Raw genomic sequence first — 19,524 nt, forward strand, 5'->3', positions numbered from 1 at the left:
CTTTTGAGGGATATAATGGCCAACTGATATTTAGTGCTGTTGTACTATCTACATTTGTAGCAGATTGCAATATTACTGAAACAGTAACAATTATTTGATCTGTATTCAGCCTTGTATTTTTGCAGCACTATTTGGGATTTAAGCAACTTCCCCAACAAATAGGACAGGTTGGCATGGTCCTGCTGGCTGGACTCAGACCACTGGCAGAGATGCTAAGCAGGTCCACTGCCTGCCTTTGACTTTGGCTGCTGCATTGAGCAGGGAGACCAAGAATGGGGCATGGAGTAGGTGGGGGGCAGTTAGGGAAGAAATACCATAACTCCTCTGCCTTAACCCTCCCCTCCCAAAAAGATAAACTTGTACCTGGTGTCTGGACTGTTGTAATTATAGTTGTTGTAATGATGGTCGTTGTCGTAGTTTCCTCATCAGCCTCGCTAGCAGCTGAAGTGATGGTTGGGTCTAAAGCAGGATTATAATTTTGTTCAGTACTAGGTCCTTGCACTTGATGCGTGCCTGCTTCTGTTGTTGTGGTAATGGCTGTTGGTGTGTCGCTAGTCACCACAGTAGCTGCCTCTTGGTCACTGAAATGCCAAAAGATATTGGACTTGCTCTGAAGGGTTCCAGTTGCAATTGAGGGGCTGCCAGGTTCAGTTTGAAGAAATGCAGTGTTACTATTTTGGAAAGCTGTTTCTGGAATCTCGGATGTAGCTGTGCTCACAACAGCCGTTGTTAGAGAGTCTGTGGTGGCAGCCATTCGCACGATGGGTGGAGCCTTCCCTCCATGCGTTACACTAGTATTGTCAGCCAAGGGAGCAGCATCAGTTGCCAAAGAAGCAGTAGTACCCAATGTGGTCATTGGAGAAGTTGAGGCCATTGTAGTTGTTGTGGTGATGTCAGAAAAAACAGCAGTGTCATCGGTGACTATCTGATTAACCAAAGGATCCTGAGATTTCTGCGATCGAGAAGCAGGCAAGGTAGGGTCAATTCTCATTCCCATCTTAGCAGCAAAAAATGGTTCCTGTCCAAGAAAATGTTTCTTCAGCAAGGTCTCATGGATGATTTCTTCAAGCAACGGGTGATGGTTGTTGATGTTGATATTGGGTGTTGTACTAACAAAGTGAAAATCATCTTCTGGATCAGTAGTCGTAGCAGTGGTATGTCCAATTTCTGTCTTGACATTGCTCCTTCCATTCCCACTGACGGTATTCAGATCTTTGGACAGGTCTTTAAAAAAAAACAAGAACAACATCGGTCACTCCAGGATTATGGGAAGGAATACAAGTTTACCTTCAGAACAATGGTGACTGCATTTCAAACATAATTCATCGGCTGTGAAGTGCCTGTGAATGTTAAAGGTGCTAAGTAAATGAAAATTCCAATTTCTCTTTATTATTCCACCGTGCATAAAAGCCTTTCTTCATCTTCCTTTTTATCCCCCAAAATATACTTTATTCATCAAAATCTGTAAAAAATACATTACAACACAGTTCAAAACAGCACCAAGTTGACATTCCAAGAAGTTCAAAGGAAATCAGTTTTCTTCAATACAGCAGTGAGTTGCCTTACAACCCTTCCATTCCATTTTACATACCATGTACATTTTACAGCAAATCCATATTTGGTGTATATAGACTGAGAGGTTTCCCATGGGTCCAGCCCCTCAGTTCACTTTGGTGGGAGGACCTTACACTGTGGTCTTTCCCCATTGAGCCTTTGCAGCGGCTGCCCCAAGCTTTAGTGCATCCCTCAGCACGTAGTCCTGGACCTTGGAATGTGCCAGTCTGCAACACTTGGTCGTGGACAACTCTTTGCACTGGAAGACCAGCAAGTTTCGAGCAGACCAAAGAGTGTCTTTCACTGATATGATGGTCCTCCAGCAGCAGTTGATGTTTATCTCTGTGCGCGTCCCTGGGAACAGCCCGTAGAGCACAGACTCCTGCATTACAGAGCTGCTTGGGATGAACTTCGACAAAAACCACTACAAACCTTTCCACACCTGCTTTGCAAAGACACATTCCAGAAGGAGGTAGGCAACTGTCTCTTCCCCACCACAGCCACCTCAAGGGCAGTGTGCGGAAGGGGCGAGACTCCGGGCATGCAGGAAGGATCTGATGGGAACGGCCCTTCTCACCACCAGCCAAGCTATGTGCTTGTTTGAAAGTGCTGGTGATGAGGCATTCTGCCAAATGGCTTTGGCAGTCTGCTCGGGAACCATCCAGACAAAAGTGAAGTAGCAATACAAATATATAAACCTCAGTCACCCCCTCTAGCAGTTATTGATCCAACAACCTTTAAATGATGTCAATTGATACTGTATCAACTATAAGCTCTGTAAATTTGTTCTACAGGTTCATTATCCTGTGAAGACCAAGTTTTCCTGATCGTAATCCTTTGGGGATTCCAATATCACAGGCAAATTGCTCTAATCAATGTCATTATGCAGACCAGACAGTAAACGTTTGTAACCTATGATCAATACCCCCATTTCTAGATTCAATATATCATTATAGGCGTAAATTGAAACTATAAAAGCATTTTATGAAATGCAAGGACCACATTTCAAAATGGGATGATAGACTTTTCTCCTTGATAGGTGTTGTGGATCTCAAGTGAACGGAATTCCCCATGGACATGAAGATTAATGTCATAAGCAATCATACTATATTTAATATAATTCCTGATTGCACAGACCAAGGCCCATATCTTATCAACATTGTGAATTAATATATTTGGGGTAAGGTTTGCTCTGCCCACTATTCCAGTATTAAATACGTATTTAAAAACACATCCACAACTTTTCCATAAAAAACAAAGAATTCTTCCTTTGACAATTCCTATATTATTTTCAAATATTAGAATAGTGTAATTTAATTGTCTTCTTTTAATAAATTCTGTTTCTAAGTATTAAAATGTCACTGTTAATATTACCACTTGTCTAATTTTAGACAGTATGATGCCAAAATATCTACGACAAAATGAAGCAATTCTGTTCTTCTTTCAGCTTTGTAGAGATTCACTTTTTTAGTTGCTGATCATAAGGGCCCAAAAATCCTTGGACCCACTGGTTCAATGGTAAAACAATTCCAATGTTGGGACAGATAGGATCCAGAAGTGCCTAACCTTTGCCTAAAAATTTATGGCTGTCAATTTGTGCAATGTTCAGCCCAAACCTGGCCCATGATGGAGAAGGAGACAGAGCTGGTAGGAAGGGATTACCAAGGGTTGATAATTTCTTTGGCGACTGCCTCTCTTCCACTCAGTGATCTGCTTACAGATCAGTTTATGGCCAGAAGTGGGGATCACATGTCCATTCAAAGATAATTGGATATCATACTCAAAACTGAAAAAAAAAAAAATCACAGAATCAGTGTTTGAAAGTAGCGAGATAAACTTGGAACAGAATTTCAACTGTTTTTTCTTGAACTCCTTGGCCCCAAGGAGTTTTGAGCCCCTTATGATTCAATTCAGGAGGTTCTGTTAACTAATTTCAGAGTTTTTTTTTTACAGATTGTAGAACTTACAAACTATTATGAAGTATTTAAAGCACAGAAACAAGCCATTTGACCCAACTGGTCCATACTGGTGTTTATGTTCCACACGAGCCTCCTCCTACCTTCCCATCTGAGCCTTCAATAAATCCTTCTAGTCCTTTCTCCCTCATGTGCTTATTTAGCTTCCTCTTAAATGCATCTTTGCTGTTCACCTCAACCACTCCCTGTGATAGCAAGTACCACATTCTAACCACTCTCTGGGTGGAGAAATTTCTACTGAATTCCCTATTGGATTTATTCTTGACTATCTTATACTGATGGCCCCAGGTCTGGTCTCACCCACAAGTGGAAATACCTTCTCTACATCTACCGCATCAAAACCCTTTCATAATTTGAAAAATCTCTATCAAGTCACTCCTCAATCAAGAGCCCCAGCATATCAATCTTTCTTCATAGTTATATCCTCTCAGTTCTGGCATCGTTCTAGCAGATCTTTTCTTCCACCTTGTCCTGTGCCCCTGTATCTTGTTGTGAACTGTTTGCAACACTCCAAGTATAGTCTAACAAAGGTTCTATATAGCTTTATCATAATTTCTCTGCTTTTCAATTGTATTCCTCTGGAAGTGAACCCCAGTGCTTTGTTTACTTTTTTAGGCCATATGAACCTATACCACTTCAGTGATTTGTGTATCAGTACTCCCAGATCCCTCTGTTCCTCTACCCCATTTAAAATGCATAATCAAGGCTGACATTTTATGGGATTTTGGAACATATGACTTCGAAGCAGGAGTAGGCCATTCGGCCCTTCAGGCCTGCTTCGCCATTCCATAAGATCATGGCTGATCTGGCTGTGGTCTCAATTCCACTTTCCTGTCTGCCCCCCATAATCCTCGACTCCCTTGTCTGTCAAAAATCTATCCACCTCAGCCTTGAATCAATTTAATGACCCAGCCTCCATTGCATTCTGGGGAAGAGAATTCCACAGACTAATGACCCTTTGAGAAAAAACATTCTCCTCATCTCTGTCTTGAAAGGGAGACTTCTTATTCTTAAACTGTGTTCCCTAGTTCTAGTCTCCCCCACAAGGGAAAACATCCTCCCAGTATCCACTCTATCAAGTCCCCTCAGGATCTTACATGTTTCAATAAAGTCACCTCTCATTCTTCTAAACTTCAATGGCCCAACCTGTTCAACTTATCTTCATAAGACAAGCCCTTCCTCCCCGGAATTAGTTGAGTGAACCTTCTCTGAACTGCTTCGAACACAATTATATCCTTTTTCAAATAAAGAGACCAAAACGGTACACAATACTTCAGATGCAGTCTCAACAAGGTCCTGTACAGCTGCAATAAAACTTCCCTACTTTTATGAAACAAAACAAAAAGTGCTGGAAATACTCAGCAGGTCAGGCAGCATCTGTGGAGAGAGAAGCAAAGTTAACGTTCCAGGTCTGAGACCTTTCATCAGAACTGGCAAAGGTTAGAAAAGAATTAGGTTTTAAGCAAGTGAAGGGGAGCGGAGGGGGGGAGAGAACAAAGGGGAAGATGTTTGAGAGGGCAGAGGGAGATTAAATAACAAAGCTGTCCTGGGACAAAGGCAATGCACATGCTAATGCTTGTGGTGAAAGACAAAGCATTAATCCAGAGAGACTGTTAATAGTGGAATAGTGAGCAGCTCTGGCTATATGAAAAGCAGGCACATGGTTAAAAAATAAAATATTAAAAAAAGGCCAGTCATGCTCTGAAGTTATTGAACTCAATGTTCAGTCTGCAAGGCTGGAAAGTGTCTAATCGAAAGATCAGGTGCTGCTTCTCGAGCTTGCATTGATGTTCACTGGAACACTGGAGCAGGCCAAAGACAGAAATGTTGGCATGAGAGCAGGGGGGAGTGTTGAAATGGCAAGCAACCAGAAGCTCGGGGTCTTGCTTTTGGACTGAGCGGAGGTGTTCAGCAAAGCGGTCACCCAATCTGCAATTGGTCTCCCCAATGTAGAGGAGACCACATTGTGAGCAGCTAATACAGTAGACTAAATTGAAAGAAGTACAAGTAAATCGCTGCTTCACCTGAAAGGAGTGTTTGGGGCCTTCGATAGTGAGGAGAGAGGAGGTAAAAGGGCAGGTATTACACCTCCTATAATTGCATAGGAAGGTGCCGTGGGAAGGGGACGAGGTGACGGGAGTAATGGAGGAGTTGACCAAGTTGTTACGGAGGGAACGATCTCTTCGGAATGTTGACAGGGGAGGGGAGGGGAAGATGCATTTGGTGGTGGCATCATGCTGGAGGTGGCGGAAATAGTGGATGATGATCCTCTGGATGTGGAGGCTGGTGGGGTGGAAAGTGAGGACAAGGGGAACCCTGTCGCAGTACTGGGCGGGAGGGAAGGAGTGAGGGCAGAAGTGCAGAAAATGGGCCGGACACAGTTGAGGTCCCTGTCAACCACATTGAGGGGGAAGCCTCGGTTGAGGAAAATGGAAGACATATCAGATGCACTGTTGCGGAATGTTGCATCATCAGTGCAGATACATTGGAGACGGAGAAACTGGGAGAATAGAATGGAGTTCTTACAAGAGGCAGGGTGTGAACAAGTGCAGTCGAGATAGCTGTGGGAGCCACTCAGTTGCCAATTAATGGCCACTTAAGGGCCTTCGCCCGCCTCCAAGCGGATTTTACACATGGCAAGCGGGCGTCCTGGAGTCAGGAAAGGCCACCTTGTAAAAGCTAGCAGCCTCTCAGTGCCCCAGGGTACAGGGTACAATCGGGCACAGGATGCCCAATTGAGGGCCGCTCCCGTTTCCCCAACCACCCTCAGGAACCAAGACGCACCCCTTCCCCCCAAATGACCACCCCACCCGACCGCCCGATTACCCCCGGCGAAGCAACCAAAACTCACCTTGGATCCTGGCTCCCAGATATCCTCTTCAGTAAGCTGGGCTGCTGTCCCAGCAGAGGTCACTGCTCCTGGTGGCATTGCTGGGACTAAGAGCTGCCGGCCCGCTGATTGGCCGGCAATTCAATGAGGCGGGACTTCCTCCCTCAAATGGGTGGAAGTCCCACCTCGGAATAATGAAAGCCTGGGGACCCATAAAATGCAGGATGGATCCCCAGGCGAGGCGGAAGCAGGTTCACCACTGACATTTACGTCAGTGGCCAGCTCCTGTCCAATAACTAAATTAGCCACAAAAAAAAAGTGTTACAAAGTCGGGAACAGATGGCCTTGAAGAGAAAAATGTATTTGACAAACATTTTTTCCCCACAATCAACATCATGACAAATTTTGGGAAAACTGTATTGCCAACTGAAACCAACCTGTCAACAGTGGACCTATGCACCAGTTCACTCATTATGGGGAGCATGTCGTAACTTTCTTCCTTGCAGGTTTATTTGTGCATTCACTCTTTTAGACTCTCAGCTCAAGCTTAAGTTCTTGAAAAAGTCACTATACCTCTGCTAAGTGTGACAGATTTCTGAGGAACAATTGAGGGATCATAGACGGATCATTGCATCTACAGTTGTTATTCAAATGATGCAGAAAAATGAAATTACTTTTATGGTAGGATAAAAATAAATTTATTTTAAATATTAAAAAAGGAGGGACAGAAGAATAGAGTTACTTCATCTAGGTTAGCAGCTATTTAATTGCATTTTTAACATGGGCCCTGGAATTCCTTAGGTTATCTATTGCTCTCCCGCATAACTCCAGCGGGAGATGGATGGAATGCCCAAGGCAACAGCAGTTTTGCAGGATTTCTGGAAGTTTTAAAATCGACCTGTGAAGTGGAATCTTTTACCACCCATTAGAATGCAGATGATGGGTTGGGGGAGGGGCAGTCTCGTGCTGGAATCCAAGTACGGATTTCCAGCTTCCACTCCTTAGTCAGGACCAGGAGGTTGCATAGCAACTGGTATTCCCAGTGACAAGAGGTGCATCAGCCTCTGCCAGAATGCAAGTAGTTCTGGCTAGTTGGGTCAAAGCCAGGCAAATGCCCCCAGGATACTGAAAATAATTTTTTTCAAAATTCTAAATGCCAGCTAGATTGGTCCCCAAAGGTGGTAGAGGGGAACCCATAATTTCTGACAGCACTCAGCAGTCGGGGGCCAGGGCTACGACTGAAGTGACCCTTGCACCCATGTGTCCCATGCAATTCAGGTGACTCCTCATTGGCCTTGCAAACTCTGACGGGGTCAGTGCTGGACAGCACCTTCAGGTGTGATCCCAGCATTTACACCAGGATCGTGGCCCTTGCAAATTTTGTGCATGGAGTGTAAATCTACCTGATGCTGCAGCAGATGAAACATACATACATACAAACATCTGAATTAGGAGCAAGAGCAGGCCACTCGGCCCCTCAAGCCTGCTCTGCCATTCAACAAGATCATGGCTGATCGAATTGTCATCTCAACTCCCACATTCCCGCCTACCCCCAATAACTTTTCACCCCCACCCTCTTACTTAACAAGAATCTATCTACCTCTGCCTTAAAAATATTCAAAGACTCTGCTTCCACCGCCTTTTGAGAGAGCTCCAAAGACGACCCTCAGAGAAAAAATTTCTCATCTCTGTCTTAAATGGGCGACCTCTTATTTTTAAACAGTGACCACTTCAGTGGTGATGCCTTCATTCAGGGTATCTTGTAGAAGCATACTATCATTGAGGGATGGACAAACATCATTCACCCCATTCAGTAGTGAGGCAGTCATGGGAATTGATTTGTGAGAATTTTAATAGAGTGGTCATGAATGGAACAGACACGAGAAAAACTCAGGATAAAAAAAAAGAGCATTCATCAAGAAAACTACAAAAGGTAGGTAATGAATATTAATGTGATCGATATAAACAGGCCACATCATGAATTTGGACAAGCTAGCCTATGAGCAGATGTGCCTGTTCAGCTTTTCTGTTTCTGCACAAGGGAATACTCAATCCTTCTTGTAAGAAGAGAAAGGAATTAAACATAAATGTAGATTATGGTGAAACATAGAAAGGTTTATAGCACAGGAGACAGCCATTTGACCCATCGTGTCCACACTGTGAAGTAGGTCTGCATTTTATAGGAGTGCTGAGAAATATAAAGCAGATCAAAAGGGTCATGACTGCTGACTGTACCATCTTGCACTGGAAGGCAACAAGTGTGGCAATGCTAATCTACCTTCGCTGTGCATGATACTAGTGGCATATATTGTTGGTGCCCTGTTTATTAAAAGGAACTGTTTTCTCCAGCCCAAACCAATGTTTGCATTATAATTCTCAGATAGTGAGACATTGCCCTAAGGGAATATTAACCAGGGCGCACACAGGAACATCACTAGGTAGAGCAGGGTTGGTCTACACAATAGTGCAAAAAGGACGCGTAGCGAATTGGCAGTCAATTTTTCACTGTGCCCAATCTTCTTTCCACTGAAGTTCACAGAATGATAGTTCAATCTCTTTTTGAAGACTTGGTTTGAAATGAAAAATTTTGGCAATATTTTTCAAGTCAATGGAAAATAAAAACTGGCGAGGTGAAAAAAATGCCTGCCCATTTGCTACAAGCCTGTTTTGCGCTGCCTCCATAGACCAATTTCACTGCCAGCTTGTCCAGTCTATGCAGCCACAGTGGAAATAAATGCCACATCATTTATTTTCACAGACAAACAGAAAAGGTTACAATAATATAAAAGTAAAATACTGCAGATGCTGGAAATCTGAAATAAAAACAAGAAATGCTGGAAATACTCAGCAGGTCTGTCAGCATCTGTGGAAAGAGAAGCAGAGTTAACGTTTCAGGTCAGTGACCTTTCATCAGAACTGGCAAATATTAGAAAAGGTTACAAGCTGGCCAAACTCATACAACACCTCAATAATCCAAGATCAAATGGAATAAAGGATAATGGCCCGTTCCTCTGCTGTACTGTTCTTTGTTCTTTGGTAATATACATGATTAAAGTGGAGAATACTTCTGCGAATGCATCCATAACTTCTTCCTAGATTATTACATATTTAACCCAACAAGAAAAGATGCATTGCTTGATATAGCATTACAAAAGTGCTTCTGTTTTGTCAAAAATATTTTTTTGAGAATTCATAGTCCAACTGAGGAAATGTTGGACCAGTTTTTTTTCCAAGAGGGTCATCAAGAGAACACGGAAAGGACTTGTCTGACAATATCATTTACTGGTTGTCACATGACTCAAGTTACCCTGGTAACTGGGGAAGATGTGTGCAGAGAAGTGACAGGTAAGAAGGTGGACTTTCTGTTTCAGGCTTCACTTTTGAATTGGTTAGAGTTGGGAATGAACTGTTTAAAAGGAGTTGTAGCTTTAAAAAAATAAAAATAAAAAAAGGACAGAACTCCAGCTCAGTCCAGCCTGCTCCATCTCTTTAAAAAGCCTGCAGAAAAAAGAAGAGAACTTCCAAAGACAGCAGAGAATTCCCAAGGAAGGAGAGAAGACCACAATCCAGCTCAGCTTTCTTGTACCTCTCTAAAAGACTCTAAGAAGTCCACTGTGTCAAATCATCTCGTCTCTTGTCCTTGAAGAAAAGTCTGCTAAATTAATCATCAATGCCGCCTGAAAAGAACTATTCTAAAAGATTCCAGTGAGCCGTCTATGCGTACTCAGAGGCCAGACTGTATGGCAGTTTTGGATCAGAACATATGTCATCTGCTGTTTTCTTCAAGAATGAACAAGTATTCAGCCCAAGTGCTTTTTTTCTGTAACAGAGCTTTAAACAAAAATCCCTATTATTTTCCCGGTTAACCGGTGTGTGTGAGTGTGAGGGGCTAAGGTAAAAAGGGAACTTTAAAATTTCTAACTGTGTGTTTATGCTTTTCTTCATTACTGGTTTAGAGTTGTTTAATAAACAACAAAATTATCAGTGTATTATAAAAGAAACCCAGTTACTGAGTTTTATTCTGGGAAAAATAGAGTATATGATTGACCGTATCGGTAAGTGAGAAAATGTAACTATATGTTGTGACCTGTGGAGAAGTGGGACTAGAATAAACAATGCACTCCTCCCGCCTTGGTCGTAACAATGCTTAGGGGAATCATGCTGGGAAAACAATTGCTGGTTGAACAGGAAGACAACTGGGAGATACTATACAAAAATAGGGGCGGCACAGTGGCGCAGTGGTTAGCACTGCAGCCTCACAGCTCCAGCGACCCGGGTTCAATTCTGGGTACTGCCTGTGTGGAGTTTGCAAGTTCTCCCTGCGTCTGCGTGGGTTTCCTCCGGGTGCTCCGGTTTCCTCCCACATGCCAAAGACTTGCAGGTTTATAGGTTAATTGGCCATTATAAATTGCCCCTAGTATAGGTAGATGGGAGGGACAGGTGGGAATGTGGTAGGGATATGGAATTAGTGTAGGATTAGTATAAGTGGGTGGTTGATGGTCGGCACAGACTCGGTGGGCCGAAGGGCCTGTTTCAGTGCTGTATCTCTAAACTAAACTAAACGATTATGAGCCTTTCTTTTTGACTCCTTGTAAACTCCCATGGTACCACGGCAAGGCAATAGATTTTGTCTGTGGAATAAAGCTAGCCCATTTTCTAGTTAGAAGTGCTTTAGCTTCACTTTCTTTGATGTGCTTTCCATTGATCCATTTCAGTGTCATAGGCATTTTTTAGGCATGTTTGGCTATGAACTTGCCACACCAAACAAAACTACTTCAAAAGGTCTATTTTTCTAAACAGGAATTTCACTTTCATTAATCTAACAATTGAAGTAAAGCAATAAAAAGAAAAACAGTCAACAAACAAGATCTCTGCAACAAGAAATCCTAGTTCTCTTTAACTCTCTACTGCCCCTCATTTGTCACACTGCTTGTCCAACCTCCAGTATTGGAAAAGCACAAATTTCCTCCAACTAAATATTAGGAAGATCTCCATTCCCTAATCATCTACTCCATCCCTCTCCGTCTGAGGCGGAGCCAGACTGTTTTCACAACCTTCACGTACAATTCGACCTTCGGATGAACTTCCGACTCCGTATCCACTCCATGAGCAAGACCGTCTACTTTAAAGGCCTGCCAAGGTCAGGAGGAAAAAACCCGACCCAAACCCGACAGAACCACATCAGACGCAAGACTGACCCGGCCCGAGTCCCTCCATTTTTTCCCGGACCCGACCCAACCAGAGCCCGGCTTGACCACCAGAATGTTCACTTTACCTATCTTCCGATTCTGAATCTGCAGGAAGCTGCAGCATGAGCACGATGACGGCATAGAGAGGCTCACTCGATCACTGCACAGACTCAGAGTTTCCAACCTTGACGTCCCGGACTCCCAGCTCAGGTAGGCTTTTCAACCTTTGACACTTACTAAACTCAATTTCCCAGCAGAACAAAACGTAATACTTACTGTGCGTGTCCGACCCAGACCCGGCCCGACACGAACCCGAAAGCCTGACCCGGAAGAGCGACCCGACCCGAACCGAACCCGACACGTCATTGGGTCCAGGTCAGTTAGCAGGCCTTTAATCTACTTCCAACTCCACCTCCGCCCTTGCCTCAGCTTATCTGCTGCTGAAATCACGCCTTTGTTACACTAGACCCGACTATTCCAATACTCTCCTGGCCTCCCACTTTGTACTCTTTCTAAACTTGAGCTCATCCAAACTGTGCTGCCCATATCCTAACTTGCATTAAGTCTCTTCACCCATCACCCTATATAGGCTGACCTACTGTGGTACCCGGTCTGGCAGAATCTTGAGTTTAAAATTCTCATTCTAGTTTTCAAATCCCTCATGGCTTCACACACGCAGCCCCACCCCCACCCCTACCCTTACCCCCTACCCCTACCTCAGTAATCTCCTCAAGCCATAAAACACTCAGATCTCTGCATTCCTTCAATTCTGGCCTATGTGTATCTGATTTTAATTGCTCCACCATTGGTGGCCATAACTTCAGCTGCCTAGGCCTTGAGCTTTGGAATTCCCTCTCTAAACCCCTGCGCCTCGCTACTTCTCTCTCCTCTATTAAGATGTTCCTTAATATTTGCCTCTTTGGCCAAGCTTTCGGTCACCTGTCTTAATATCAACTTATGTATCTCGGTGCCAAATTTTGTTTGAAAACACTCCTGTGCAGTGCATTGGGACGTTTTACTACATGAAAAACACAACATAAATGCAAACTGATGCTGTTGTTGTTAAATTCCAGAAAGCTTTTTGTGGAAATATAATGCTGGAGCTTACACTTACTCATTTATTGTGCAGAGTAAAAGAATTACAAACATGTAAATCCTCACTCAAAACCTCCCCCAGTCCCTGTGAGTATCTGCTTATAAATGCTCAACTAAAACTCCAATTAACACCCTTCACCTGCATATAATCAGACCATTGACACACAATTAACAGTTGTTGTGTGTTATGAATCCAGCACTTTGAACACTCCCTGACCCCTACCTGATCTCCTTATAAACCAACATTTTCTATTCAAGAAAGTTGTACCATATGACATCTCCTGGATAATAGACATTAAAGATATCAAGCTAACGGGTCTTAAATTTTCAGGATACTTTCGTCCTTTTTTTAGTGGAGCCCTAAACTATTTCCAATTTTCTCACAACCACTGTTTCTAGTGAGCAGTGCAAAATTCAACCAACAGCTCTTAATTCTACCTTCATTTCCTTCCACTTTTGGATGCATTCTAGCTGGGCCTGTTGCCTTATAAATATTCATCAACTCCTTTTTTTAACGACTGCTTCATTACTTATATTTATTTTCTAATTTGCTTGTATATATTTTCTCATTTTCTTTGTGAACTTGGATGCATCTCCTGCCCTCCAGCTGCTAGGAGGAATGTATTCTAATTCTATACAATCAAAACTGTTGTAAAAATGTATCATTTACAATGTCAATATTTGTGTATCTCTCATCACCCTGACACCGTGTTGGCATTCTTGAAAACCACTGTGAACACCACCCAAAATATATTTGATTGTTTCTAACATTATTCCCAGCATTTCTTTTTACATAAAGTAATTTTCAAACCAGCTCCGGGTAGACACAAGCTGCATTACTTACCTCTATCTTTTGCATATTTCTTTATCTACATAGCTAATCTTTCAATGGCTTGTCTTGCACCAACATTGATGAAACATCTTGGGCGGGGTGGAGGGGTTAAATTGGATAGGCCCCGAAAACGGGTGCGGGGATCACAATGCACGGTTAACCTGTACCTGTTGATTCCAACTTAGTTGGACTTGCTCATTTGAATGATCTCTGCTAACCACGCTGTTCACTGGCTGGGCGCCTTAGGAGGGGGTCAATTTCCTGAGTAACTAGCACCATTTAAAGCTCGCCTGCGCTATTTAAAGTTAGCCAGCACCTCTTAAAGGGGAGGTGTATTCTGGCTGAAGCAGGTGCTGGCAGTCATGGTTGAAGTGAATCTAACCTGGGAAAGAATGAGGAATGGCACAACAGGGGAGTCTGCCCGAAACTTGTTGGTCTTCCAGCGCAAAGAGTTGTCCACCACCGAATGTTGCAGACTGGCACATTCCAAGGTCCAGGACTACGTGCTGAGGGACACACTAAAGCTTGGGGCAGCCGCAGCAAAGGCTCAATGGGGAAAGACCACAGTGTAAGGTTCCCCCACCAAGCTGGACTGAGGGGCTGGATCCATGGGAAACCCCTCGAACTGTATCGTTAATATTCTCAATTGCTGTAAATGTAAAACTGTAATTGACATGACAATTGTGAAAAGGAAGGGTTGGGAAGAAACTCATGACAGTATTGAAGGAAACTGATCTCCCTTGCAATGTTTGTGTTTTTTGGTGCTGTTTGGAAACTGTTTGGCAATGTAATTTTTACAGATTTTTATGAATAAAGTATATTTTGGAAATTAAAAAAAACAGGGGAGAGAGTAGGCTCCATAATTTTCAGACGCTGCATTGGAGGTCTTGGTGGAGAAGGTAGAAAGGAAGAGAGGGGTCCTGTATCCACAGTGGGGAAGCAGGCCCTCCAGACACAAAGTGGAAAGAAAGTGGGAGAAGATAGATGTGGAGTCAGTTCTAGGAGTCAAGCCCCGAGAACCAGGATGCAGTGCCACAGAAATGACAGTGGCCTCACGAGTGGCCCAAGGGCAGTGAATGCATCTTCAAATGCCATATGCTGCCAACTGCACCAGTAGCCTCAACCACTGCTCAAATCACCACACCCCCATCACTCACCTATCAACAGTCAATCAGGCCTCATACCCAACATTCACAGCTTCATCTCACTCACTTATAGTTAGCACTGCTGCAAGCCTCACACCCATATCTCACATCTTGCACACACTGCCAGCTATTCAGCCATGATTGTCACATCAGCCAAACAGATTGCATGACACTCATCGACACTTTTCTCTCTCTCTTGCAGGACAAGGTGGCACACAACTGGAGGCAGCAGGAGCTAACCAGAGGGTGACAGGTGAGATGGTGCTGGCCATTATTGGGACGGCCATTGCTGAGGATGTGGCCAGCAGTGGGACTGAAACCATCAAAGGTGACAGTATCCACGTACCTAATCCTCCTTCTCATATCCTATGTCGAGTGGCACTCTTGGGGAGTAGCAGTGGCTCCACAGAGTGCTAATGTGCTGCCCTCTCTAAAGACGACAGCATTCATCCTATCACGACCATGCTGTTGCTCATCAGCCAGCCAAAACTGCCGAGATGGGGCTGTTCACAGCTGGGGTTTCTATGTCTCCAGCTGCTTGAGGTCATCATCCTAGGTCATCGGCAGTTTCCTCTACTTCCACCAGCTATTCTGCAGCCACTGGTGTAGCACCGCGTAGGAGCACTGGGATAAGAAAAGACGCCCAAATGAAATGCACAAGGGTTGACTTTTCTTTGGAATATGGCATGATTTCATTTATAAATTTTCTTGGAAATGTTTGTTTTGTGGTGGCTTTTATTTTTGCATTGTGGCCAAGCAGATGCTGTGATGGTCAGTGACAGAGGGAAGGGTAAGGTGTGGGACTGCTGGTGAATGAGGAATTTAGGTTACAGTTACTGGTATTGCACACAGATAAGATCATTACAGACAGCTCAGGCAGAAAGGGATTGCCTTCTCCCTTTCTCTTCTTCCTCCTCAGCTGCTCACTGTACAGCTGGTGACAAAGGGCTGCCCCTTCATGATGGCAAAGGTTGTGCAGCATGCAGCAGACCACCATGAATCTTAACACCCACTCTTAAACTACTGCAGGGCTGCTCCGGAGCAGTCCAGGCAGTGGAAGTGTTGTTTCAGCATGCCAATGGTTTGCTTTATCAACACTTTGTATGGAAGCATGATTTTCATTGTATGCACAATGCGCATGGGAGTGTGGGTTCCGCACCCAGAATCATTTGTCATGTCCTCAGCAGAAAGCCCTGGTTGCCCAGTAGCCACCCATTGGTTTGCCACGGGGCTCAAATGCAGCTGGCACAGTAGACTGCCGCCAGGATACTGGATATTAAACTGCAGGATTCACTGTGTAAGGTTACGCAACAGCTGGATGTTGAAGGGGTGGAGTTTCATTCAGTTCCGGTATAAGGCGAAGTTGACACACAACACACGCAAAGCAATGTACGTGCAGTCAATGGTATCCTGCGCCATGGGGAAGATTGCAATCCTGGCAAAGCTGCGAGTTCACTCCGCCCGCTTGTCTCTGACAAGAGAGAATGAAATGTAATTACCAATAACTCTCTTTCAAAGAGAGCTTTAGTGATCTCTCACACAACAGTGGATGGAAAACTGCAAAATGTTGCAAATATCTCTAATACCAGCCTGAAAGGCGCCAGACACATTAAAGTTCATTGTTACAGCCACCTTCACAGCCACTAGAAATGTGGTCTTTGCCCTGCTCTGAGGTTGCAGTTGCAGCTGCAGCAGGTAGCAGATTTCCTGCATTACAACAGTGATTACACTTCAAAAAGTACGTTATTGACTGTGAAGTACTTTGAGATGTCCAATGGTCATGAAAGGTGCGATATAAATGCAAGTCTTTATTTCAGTGAGGATGTCATTACTGAAGCAGAGACATCTTATACATGTACCTCACTGAAGTTCAGGTAGGAGATTTGCTCCCTGGGCAGATATGGCCTCCAGCTGAGAGCCCTTCTCCCTCTCCTCCTCCCGCTTCCAACAGCTTGCCCTGCTCTGCGTGGCCTCTATTCATTTTCCATGTCACACAGTATTTCCAAGGGGAATGCCTCCTTGCACACCCATGTCTGGGAGCAACTTTCTTGTGCAGAAGCTTGAAGTCAGTAAAAAGTCCTTTAGTAACTGCCACACCACTCCCTGTAAACTTTTGCAACTTGAAAACTATAGAAATCACCAAACACTTGCAGAATCGAAGCAACAGCCAGAAGAAATCAACTAGCAACTAACTTGTAAGTCATTGATGATCCCTTTAAATAGCTTTGGTGGGGGGGGTCCTTCATGCTGATGAACACGTGTTCAGCTGTGTGAGGTTAAGAGAGGGCATTAGCTGTAGCATTGAGTTCCAATGTGGCACTGCTGGTGCTAAATCATTGCACACTGACTGACATCATGATCTGCCTGCTCCGCATATGTCCAGAGGACATTTACCACACGCATGCAACGCCTGCACTAATACAGCGTCTGCTGCTATTCATCCTAGAACAGCGCACGTGCTCGGTGCTGATGACCTTAATTTCTCATCCCTTTGCTTAAAGCATTCTTGCTGTGACCTCCTTACAGTACTTTTCCACCTATGCTGCAAAAATAACTTGCATTTATGCAGAACCTTTCATGTGACAAAATGATCCAGCTGTTTTGTAAGGGGAACCGAAGGGCACAGAGAAGGAGAAATTGTGATAATTGACTGAAGGAGCAGTCTATCTGGGAGAGTTGACAGGGTTCAAGAAAAGTGGAGGCATTTTGAAATTGTGGTTGAAGCCACTGATTGGAGTGAAGAGAGGCACACAGCAAGCGAGAGTTGAAAGAGCAGAAGGTGCAAGCTCATATAGAAGGCTGGCACAGATTGCATGGCTGCAACATCACTTCGCAATTCCCCCCACCAAATCTTTAAGACCCTAAATCCACTTGTTATTTCAACACCTTTAAAACTCATCCCTTGATTCTCTTTTGTTCTCTTCCTCTGACCTCAACAACTTCTCTATCAAATCTTCACTTTGCCCACTACATGTGCAGTGATTCCTTTCTTACTGGTTAAACAATCCATCAATAAATTTGTCTTCCTCTCTAAATGCTCTTTAAAATTAATCATGCATCAAGTAATGTACACAAAAAATGTTGGATAAACTTGGCAGGTCAGTTTAATCCGGAAGAGAAATTTGATGTATGATTCATCATGGGAAGGCTGATGTCTTTCCAATACTGACTGGTCTGATGTGTATTTCTGGCATTCATGATTTTTTTTCACCTCAAATTTAAGGAGCTTTTTAAAAAGTGTATAGAGTTATATTTTAGATGCACAAAGAACATGTTTCTCCTTCCTGCTTTATGTTTTTTAAAAAAAATTTGACATTCACAGCACACTTTCATATCAGCATTAGTGCCTGCTATTCCTCTCATTTGCTAAAAAAAAAATAATCTTCCCTGCTGAGTAAAATCTCTCCACAAAGGAAAACAGCTCCTTGACACCCAAATTGTAATTCTTCCTTTGTTATTGAATTTCTAAAGTTTGCTGTCAATGGATAAAGCCCAGGCAGGGCAATAACAGGCGAAAATGCTTCCCTTTTATCTTCTCCTTGGAGGAGATTTTTTCAGTTGTGATTAGTTCGCCTTTTCATGCAGATCTGCAATTTTGGATTCTCACCCATACATTGAGGCACTCTCATGACTCGCCAGCTGCTGTGTTTTCCTGGCTCAGGTGACTCTGGATTGACACCCATATTAGTCACTAGCCCAAATTTTAAGCAAATGTATCTTCATGTCCCTTGATCTGTCCTTTGTTTCTCTCCTAAGTCTTTTCCAAATGACGATTGAGAATTTCCTAAAATTTTGTAAGAATCTCCCGAATATATGTGATTTTAAAGCTCAAAACATCTACAGTGTCTGAAAGTTTCTTGAATATACCTTCAGTTTATTTTAACTGAAAGCTTCTTAAAATACAAGGACCTTAGTTATTGTATGGCTGGGCGTCCCTATTGGCTCAGCTGAGGACAGCCAAACAGACCAGAGAAATTTCGGTCCCTAGTCTGATCTCAGCCAGGGTAGTAGCAAGTGTATTACAATTGGTCTCTTTGTGCCTTTGTTTCCATTCATGCTCACAATGCACGGCAGTTGAAAGGCCTGCTGAAACTCTGTCAAGGCTGACAAATGGTGAACGGCCTCTTGGGTGAGGTAGGGAAGAGATGCTGGAACCCATGGAATTGGATCTCAGAACCCAGTCATAAAAGCAAGGGAGAAGGGTGAATAAACAATATTGTACCCCCAAGAGCAGTTTATACAATTCGTTCACAAATTGTTTTTTTATTTGTTTTGGGGGACGTGAGTGTCACTGGAAAGACCCACATTTATTGTCCATCCCTAAATACTGTCAAGAAGGTGGTGGTGAGCTGCCTTCTTGAACTGCAGTCCATATGGTGTAGGTACACCTAGACTACTGTTAGGGAGAGAGTTCCAGGATTTTGACCCAACAACAGTGAAGGAGTGGCAATATAGTTCCAAGTCAGGATGGTGTGTGACTTGGAGGTGAACTTGCTTGCGGTTACGTTCCCATACGTCAGCTGCCCTTGTCCTTCTAGGTGGTAGAGGTCATGGGTTTGGAAGGTACTGCCGAGGCAGCCTTGGTGAACTGCTGCAGTGCAGCTTGCAGATGGTGCACACTGCTGTCAGTGTGCTGGTGGTGGAGGGAGTGAATATTTAAAGTGTGAATATAACTCCTTTAATCAAAAAGGGAGGGAGACAGAAAGCAGGAAAGTACAGGTCAGTTAGCTTAACATCTCTCTTAGGGAAAATGTTAGAAGCTATTATTAAAGACCTTATAGCAGGGCACTTAGAAAAATTCAAGGTAATCAGGCAGCGTCAACATGGTTTTGTGAAAGGGAAATCATGTTTAACCAATTTATTGGAGTTCTTTGAGGGATTTTCATGTGCTGCGGATAAAGGG

General features: G+C 43.6%; 1 protein-coding gene across 1 annotated transcript in view; it reads right to left on the reverse strand.

Annotated features, from left to right (window-relative positions):
• Nucleotides 1-1,249, reverse strand: part of sez6b (seizure related 6 homolog b) — a 487,030-nt gene extending 485,781 nt beyond the window's left edge. The window contains exon 1 of the mRNA XM_068009887.1: nucleotides 364-1,249. Within this exon, the coding sequence (XP_067865988.1) occupies nucleotides 364-1,249 (886 nt within the window). The remainder of the gene's footprint in view (nucleotides 1-363) is intronic.
• Between the last annotated feature and the right edge of the window lie 18,275 nt (nucleotides 1,250-19,524).

Source organism: Heterodontus francisci, chromosome 30 (assembly GCF_036365525.1).
Source record: "Heterodontus francisci isolate sHetFra1 chromosome 30, sHetFra1.hap1, whole genome shotgun sequence".
NCBI classification, from domain to species: domain Eukaryota; kingdom Metazoa; phylum Chordata; class Chondrichthyes; order Heterodontiformes; family Heterodontidae; genus Heterodontus; species Heterodontus francisci.